General features: G+C 39.8%; 1 protein-coding gene across 2 annotated transcripts in view; it reads left to right on the top strand.

Annotated features, from left to right (window-relative positions):
- Positions 1 to 8,548, top strand: part of LOC111150446 (coiled-coil domain containing 191) — an 88,169-nt gene that overhangs the window by 27,469 nt on the left and 52,152 nt on the right. For both annotated transcript variants that reach the window (XM_022507917.1, XM_022507924.1), the window contains one exon: positions 5,707 to 5,897. In XM_022507917.1, the coding sequence (XP_022363625.1) occupies positions 5,707 to 5,897 (191 nt within the window). The remainder of the gene's footprint in view (positions 1 to 5,706; positions 5,898 to 8,548) is intronic.

The raw sequence follows: 8,548 nt of genomic DNA on the forward strand, positions 1-8,548 counted from the left end.
CAAAGATCTTCGTTCTGTCGGAGCTCCCTACATGCCACTGAAGTAAAGCCATTTCTGAGTGGAAACATAGCAACCATCCTCTCTCTGTCTAAGGAAGGAAATGAGGGAAAACCTCTTTGCAAATAAAACTGCAGAGAAAGAAATGTCGGGGACACGTGAAGGACATTGGGATTCTCATAACTCTCCCCTCTAAGCTTACTGCCAAAGAGTGAGTGTGGTATGCATTTTAGGAGAGTTTTGAAACAGTAAATATTACTTCATACAGCTAATTCTGGGAAATTTCCAAGTAAAATTTTATCAGCATTAGTAAGGAGGTGGTTTATTCTGCTGTTCTATTCTGTCTTACCTTCACCTGTGAGTCACTCACGTTTCGCATTCTCCCAGAAGGGACAGTGAGGGCCACTTTACCGAAACATCGTATTGGTGTTTTGCTTTTCAAAATGCCATGGAGCCATTTTTGAGCCAGAGGTTCCAATTCATGTATAAGTTATTTTTTTGTCTTTTGAGAAAGTACTGATTAAATTCTGCTTTCAAAAAAAATGAGAAAAGAGCCTTTGGCATAAATGGAGCCCATTCCATAAAATTTTACAGTATAAAATATCTTTTCTCCTAAATACTAGACATTTCAGGTGAATATTTTTAATGATCTTGAGAACCACATGGATAGAAACAAATGACATCATATTGTTTTACTGTCAGACTACCCTGGAGGTGAACCTAACATTTGTCTCATATATTCTGAGGTGAGCTGTACTCTTGGCTTAGTTCGAGTGTGTGTGGCTGGGAGTGGGGGAGAATGGGCAGGGAGTGGGTGTTGGTAGAGGGGGAAGGAAGTCTAGAAGAGGAAGAAGGAAGAAAGGAGAGAGGTCATGGGAAGCAGCAGGTCTGCCCTCCCTGAAAACTGGTCTAAGCTGTGTTGAGGAAGGAGAACTATGCTAATGAATAGTCAGGTTATAGGTTGTCTTGTGACAATTCTTTGAAAGATCCCAGAGAGTTTTGCTCGTTAAGAATTTACTACATGGTACGATTAAGCAATTGCTTTCTGAAATTGTATTATTTCTGAAGTGAAACAGAACTAGATTAATAAAAGCAATATTATTGATTAAAGTTCTTAGCAGAAATTAAGAAGAATTTACAAAATGTCCTTATGTTGGCAGTACATACACACACATTTAATGAGTGAAGTGACAGAATGTCTGATGTATGGGCTTTATTTGTAAATATTCCAGAAAAAAAAAATGGATGGAGAGAGAAAATAAGATCAGCAAAATGTTGGTAATTTTTAAAGCTGAATGAGGAGTTTATTCTTCTGTTCTACTTTTGGGTATGTTTGTTCAATTTCTATAATAAGTGTGTTTTTTGTTTTTGTTTTTGTTTTAAGTTTAAAAAAGGAAGGAGAAAAAAAATTTAAATACTGAAGTTAAAAGAGCTTTACATCTTCTGGGATATAACAAAAGTAGCTTTTTTTCTGTAACCAGTGTTAGCTTTTCTCACAGATTTGGTTGTCAAAGTTTAGGCCTCTGGGCTTTTCCATGGAACCAGACATTGTCTAGGTCTTAGCACTGTGTGCAGAGAACTGAATGTATTTTTCCCTAATGTAATTAGTTATAGGAGTGTTTATGCTTTGTGGTAGGGGCACTACAGTTTCCTCTCTTTTCTTTGGGGCATAATTATGAAAATCAGGAGTAGGGTTGGTCACAGGATACTCCTTCTGAAGGGCATCCTCCTCTCCTCAACCCCCAGGGACTGCAGAGGTTCCGTGAGGCTTTTGCCTAGCTGTAGTGGTCCCCAAAAGGAAAAAGTTACTTCCTTACTTAGCTATAGACCCCCTATTCCTTTGGGCCAGGGAGCAGCAAGGAGTCACCTAGCAAGGGTCCTAGGGGACGTGTAGCTTTCTTCCTGACGTGGAGGCGAGCGTTGGCCAACTCCCCTCAACCACTGGTTGCACCACAGTTAGTTCTGTTCAGCAGAAATAAATTGTAAACTTGTTGACATTTTTGTCCTCTTTACAATGCATTGTTTATTTTTTCATGACTGAGAATTTTGATGCAATTATCACTGAGCTTTCTGACAAAAGGGAAATAGCTGAGGAATTTTGATGAGTTACCCACTTCATTAATCAGAACAAGCATCTCTAGTGACAGGGTTAGAATTACAATGAAGATTAGATAGCAAATTGCTGTTCCACCTAACGTCAATCACTCTCCGTGACAGCAGTGTGATTACACTTCAGGGAAGAGCTTTTCTTGCCAACAAAAGGAGGGCAACTCCAGTGCAGGTAATAAATTTAGCAGGGCGAGCTGTCATTTCTTCTCTTGAGTGGAATCCTTAATGATCAAATGATGTCTTGTGGAAGATTTTGAGAGGAGAAGAGCATTTCCCTTAAAAACTTTTGAAATTTCACTTTATAGTATTTTCTTTTATAAATTATTAGAGATAATGTATTTAGGAACAGTTCTTCCCACCATGATTTTCAGAATTTTACTTACCTGTAGAAAACCTTAATTTTCACCACTACTGTGTTAAAGTTAAAATCCATGACTCTATTTGAAAATCTATCAGAAATAAAACATGGTGCAGAAATAAAGGAACTGGGTAAGAAAGGGAGGGAGGTCAGCCTAGTCATCCACCTAGTTAAAACATTAAATTCTGAAACAAAACTTATTAATTAGAATGTATTAAACAGAGTGTATTCCTCTTCCAACCCTATTATGCTATTAAATAATAATTCTTTTTTCAGAGAGCAAAAGGATAGAGCACAGTTGTCGCTCCAGAGCGCAGTATTGAAGAGGAGAAGCAGGCCTGGGAACAGCAGGGACTCAGCTGGGGGGAGAGGTAATAGAAGGAATAAATAGCTCATGACTATGGAAGTGTGCCACTTCTCATCCCTTCTAAATAAAAGCAGAGTGCTGGCATCTTCCAGAGAAGACAGGACTGAGAATATTCTCCTTTCCCAAATATTTTCCTCTAGCCACATTTATGGGACTCCCGTTTGCCTGAATAACGTTTGCTATGAGTCAAGAATAACTAAGTGGCTATTCTTGGCTCATACTTGTATTTTTTCATTTAAATTTTAATGGGATTGCTCTTTTGAATAGACAGGAAAAACCAATAAGTTGATTTCAAGAAAGCAGTTGCTGTGAGTCTGTCACTTTGCTGTTACCACCTTCTACGTAGTAAAACTGAATTACAGACCTTTAAAACTGATCATTTCCCTTTCAAAATCCAAACATAACTGTTTTAAAGAAATATGTTAACTATAGCATTTATGAACTCAAATTTTCCCCTCTTAAATTCAGTTTTACTCTAGAGGTGCTCTTCTACCATGTTGGTTATATACTGACTTCTTTCTCTTTCAGTATAAAAGAAACAAAGATTTTGCCCTTCGTTCTTAGGAGACTTTTTGCCTAATAGTTTGGGTCATCAGGATGCCAGAATGTTTTTGTTTTAGCCTTAGGTGTACCACTAACTTTTCACTCTGTGAATTTAGTCATTAACCCTTCTCTACATGAAGTTCAGCTTGGTAAGGAAATCATAGTAATACCTGCAGTCTCTCTGTTTTCTAATGATGGTCTATGAATTAGTAAAATGCATATAAGGGGCGCCTGGGTGGCTCAGTGGGTTAAAGACTTCCTTTGGCTCAAGTCCTGATCTCAGGGTCCTGGGATCGAGCCCCGCATCGGGCTCCCTGCTCAGCGGGGAGCCTGCTTCCTCCTCTCTCTCTGCCTGCCTCTCTGCCTACTTGTGATTTCTCTCTCAAGTAAATAAATAAAATCTTTTAAAAAAATGCATATAATATTGTGCTTACAGTAATGCCTTGAACTTAATAGACAAGGAATGTAGAAGTCCAAGAAGCACACTATTAATAGTGTTACTATTGTCTAGGTGGATTATGTTTATACTATTTCATCATTAGATATATTTTAGGAGTTAAAATTAGAGATAGCTGTACATCAAGAGGAGTCTCTTAAATGAATTTGGTAGACAGAGGATATTTTCTTTTGACAATGGCACACAAGTTAACTATATTTTTTTCATGCTGTATTTTGTGGGTTAGACTGGCAAATAATGCAAAAACTCAACCTGGTAACTGTGTATGTGTCTTTTCCTTTTTATGACTGCAGGCATAACCTGTATTCAGCAAATCTCCCTTCCTTCCTCCGTCTCTTCTCTTCTTCCCTTACTTCCAGGGGATCTAAGGTGAAGGTCTAGACATGATGGAAAGGGAGTGAGAGCTTTTTAAAGTTTGCCATGGTTTCTCCTGATAAATAATAATAAAGATTTTGTAATTTGTCTAAATGGGAACAGACCTGAATTCTTGTGTAAGAAAACATTGCTAGCCAAATGGGCTGTTTCTAAGAATTCTAACATATGCTCCCTTAGGTTATTAGTCTTTTAATTTATTTGCCCTCTTTCCCTACAACCTCTCAAAAGAGAGATTATATCTTAATTTTGTTCAGAGTTCCCCAATTTAAACCCAGTGGTGGCTGCTTACTAGATGTTGAAATAGTGAAAGGTAAGTGTTGTTACACAGATAGAAGCAGTTAATACACTGACCCCAGGAAAGCTAGCAAGTGCTTGAAGCTGGTCATCAGGTCCCCCTCTGCCTCCCACAAAGTCACTTACTGTGAGGTTCTTTTCTGTTGTATTGCTACCGACACTTGGTACAACTCTCAGATTTTCCATTTTCATTCATGGGACTCAGTGCCCTCCGTCTGGAGGCTCACAGTCTAGTGGAAACCAGTAAACCAGGTAGTTATAGTACAGTGTAATGAGTGTTTTGATGGAAGAAAGCAGAGGTTGCTCCGGGAACACAGTAGAAGGATGCTTATATTTGGGGAGAGTGGTTGGTAACAGGAGAACTTCCAGAGAGAAGTGAGTCCTGAAGTAGTCAGTCAAAGAAAGGGCAGAAAAGGGGGACTAAGAAATTAGTATGAACATAGGAAAGTGTTAAACAGTGTGGTTGATGTAAGGCCAAGAACTGAAAGTTACGGGATGTAGTGGGGACATGAAGTTTACTGTGAAGGTTGGAGATGTAGGCACGGGCTAGATCTCAGAGATTTTCTTAGACTAGGACCATGAATAAAGTACTTCTCTGGGGACATCCTCAGGCTCAGTGGAACTTACTGTCAGATGCACATCATGGAAGATTCCAGACATCCCAAGCAGCTGGTCTCTAGGCACTCACCAAAGCTCTGTCTTGGTCAGTGGTGGCTCAGCTGAAGCTATCTTGTTTCCAGGGACCAGAGACCCCCATTCTGTCCTCCAGGGGGTCTTCCAGATTCCTTTGTGCAGGACATCAGCAGTGTTAATAATAGGAATGAATTAATCAGTTGGTATTTTAAACTCTAAGACAAGCTGGCAATCTTACTGGAAGCAGTTGTTTCAAGCTTTTCAAACAAGTCCCTGAACTCGAGTCTTAGATGTGACTGTTACTCAGGCTCCCCATAGGACTGATGCTTTACAGGGAGAACTAAGTATTGGAGTTTAAGTCATGAGCCTGAGAGTACCTCACCTGCATGACTTGAATATTTGTTGTCGTTATTAGCATAAAGTGGTTGTACTTTGTTCCCTTCCATCAAGACAGCAGTTCCTAGATTTGCAAGAAAAAGTGTGAGGGGGGAATCTGAGGTGACAGCTCTCAGTATTAGATATTAGAGACACGAGTGCTCATCAGTGGTGATTTTCCACATATTTCTGTTGCAGTGTCAAAAACGATATTTCTCTGCCTGGCACAAGCTGATTCTTGATCATAGGATTAAGCTGGGAAAAGCTGGGACCCTGTCCGACTGGAAGTTTCAGCTGAAGGTCCTGAGGGCCTGGAGAGACTACACCAGATCCCAGAAATTGGCGCGGGAGACTGAAGCCATGCAGAACGACCTTAGGGAAGAAAACAGGTACTGTTATTTGTATCCTGAAAACCCTGGTGTGTTGAGGGCATTTTTCCTCATGAAGAATTCTGAAATAAGCTCTAAAAAGTAGATCATCCATTATAAAATGTGGTTATTGCTGGGTTTTTTCTTACCTCTAGAAAAAAGCTAGAAAATTTTAACTGAAATTTGTAAGTGAAAAACATTTAATTAAAATATGCTAATGTCCATGCTTTCCTTTTTGATGGAAGCAAGTATTATTCTTTTTCCCTGGTCCTCTGATGTCACAGCATTGCACCTTGGGCCATCTTACAATTCAGAAGACAGAGTTTGGTTTATACACCAGTAATTCTCATTGATAGAAATCCCTGTCTACACACAGAATGTTAATTAGGGACCCAGGGAACACCCATCTGGGAAGGCAGACCTGCCAAGGTAATTCTTCCCACTCCTCTATCTTTTGTTCCACACCCTGTTTAGAGGTTTTGATACCTTTATTATCGGCTCCCTCTTACACTTGTGAATGACAGAATTTGTCTTCAAATAAAACTTGCTTTGTCCCAGCATCTTAAAATTAAATACATTTTTTTCTTTTCATTTCCAAGTTCAACTTTGCACCCTTGAACCAAAATCATGGCTTTAAAAGGAACCATTTGTTTATTTGGGGGTGGGGACAGTTTATGTTCTTGTGTGTGATCACTTCTCTCACTGGCAACTCTGTTAGCCATTCAGGGTGAAACTTGAATGAATGGTATGTGAAATCATTGTTATGTAGAGGAAAATAGTGCCCCCTAGAGTTGTGCAACCCTGTGACAGCATCTGGCCCCGGGGTGGATACACAGGAGCCTGACGCAAAGCCTCACAGTTCTATAGGGGAGACAAGATCTAGAAACGGGACAAGTGCTGAGTAGCATCATAAACTTCATAGTGTGTCCCCTGTGCCACTGAGGATTTAGCAGAACAGAGTGTCACAGGGACTGGGGAGGCTCCTACAGAGTGCCAGGAAGGGCTTCATCAGGAAGGTAGGTCGTGAACTGGACTCCTTACCACAGGTAGATCACGCCTAGATGGGGACAGGGAGATGAGGTAATGACATGTAGTGTAGCCATCCAGTGGGCTGGAGATCATCAGGTACGTGGTTCTCAAGTTCATCAACTTGTAAAAGTCCTTGAATGCCAAGACAAGGAGTTTAGGGATTCTTTGTTAAATAAAGGTGAATCTTTGACAGATTTTAAGCAGAAGGATGACTTAGCTTCCCTTTCTTTACAATATGTTGGGGGAATCTTCATTGGAGTGGGAGGAGGGGGAAGGCAGCATAGAAAACTCTTTGCCATAATTTGTTTCTAAGTTCTCAGTATCCACTGATTGATAAAAGGAATTGGGATGATAGCCTACTGATAAATGAATGGCTAGCAGGGTTTGCTGGGTAAAAGAGGGAAACTGGAGGTGCTCTAAAGGGGAAGCAACATGAGTGAGGGCCTGAAGGGAGTAGAAACTGAGTAAGGAAGTTAAAAGTGTCCTGTGAAATTTACATGCCAGAAGAAACTTGTGGAAGAAAAATCTGAAGAACTTGAGATTTCATTCCAATTAAACTGTTTAAATATAAAAATCACTAAATGGGGATTTCATAATAGCATGATGTGCCAATTTTTTTAAAGATCTTAGAACTTTTTGTCTCGTATCTGTGAATTATTTTCAGGTGTCTATTTTTAAATGTTCAGAATGGGTACTACATTTTTTTAAGTGCCAGAGTTAGAAAACACATAATAACTTTTTACTACAAACTTTAGAGCAAAAAAATCTTAGAGTAGGAAGTCACCTCAAGGATCGTCTAATCCTGCCCATCATTTTATAGATGTTAAAAGAAAGGCCTAGAGAGAGTAAACGACTCTCTCAAGGTCTTGAAGGTAAGAGTAGCTAATCCAAGACTAGAGTCTGGTTTTTTGATTCTGAGTCAGATGCTTTTTCCTATACCACCCTGCTTCTGTGTTAAATGTTAAATTGCATCTAGGTGCTTAGACAGCCATATTTTTCAGTTCTATGCCGATTTACTTTAGATGGTTGCAGATGAAAAAGATGAAAAATAAAGCAGTAATTAAAAGATAAGTCATGCTAGAAACATGAGAAGAAAGGAGCTATTAAATACAAACCATTCTTTGTGCTGCTTTCCTACAAATCCCTGGCTCCTCTGCATGTTTTTCTTGGTTCTAGAAATTAAGTTGGGTATTTTTGTTCAAAGAAGGTTGGGATATTAAAGGTGGGGGAAGAGCTCAGGAGTAGATCCTATGAGCAGAAACCAAGAAATGTCAGTGGGATTGAGCATGTCTAGAGAGCCTCTTTTCTGTGTTCATCAGAGTTTCTCCTTGAACCTCACTGGGCACCAAATATATATTTGTTGAATAATAAGTGAGTCAGTGAGTGAATGAGCTCTGTGGCTTATCCACCCGGACATGGAAATCATGTGCTGTGCCCATGACTCAGATGTCAGCTATGTCCTCATCCTCCAGCTCCTGATCCCCATTTGGTTTTGACACCTAGAGTTTCCCCCCACTGGCCTGTCCCCTGTTCAGGGTCCAGCTTTCCTGGCTTGCTCCTTCCTTCCTTCCTTCCTTCCTTCCTCTTTCTTTCTTTCTTTCTTTCTTTCTTTCTTTCTTTCTTTCTTTCTTTCTTTCTTTCTT

The sequence above is a fragment of the Enhydra lutris genome, unplaced genomic scaffold, assembly GCF_002288905.1.
Source record: "Enhydra lutris kenyoni isolate GAN:26980312 unplaced genomic scaffold, ASM228890v2 scaffoldscaffold2, whole genome shotgun sequence".
Taxonomy (NCBI): domain Eukaryota; kingdom Metazoa; phylum Chordata; class Mammalia; order Carnivora; family Mustelidae; genus Enhydra; species Enhydra lutris.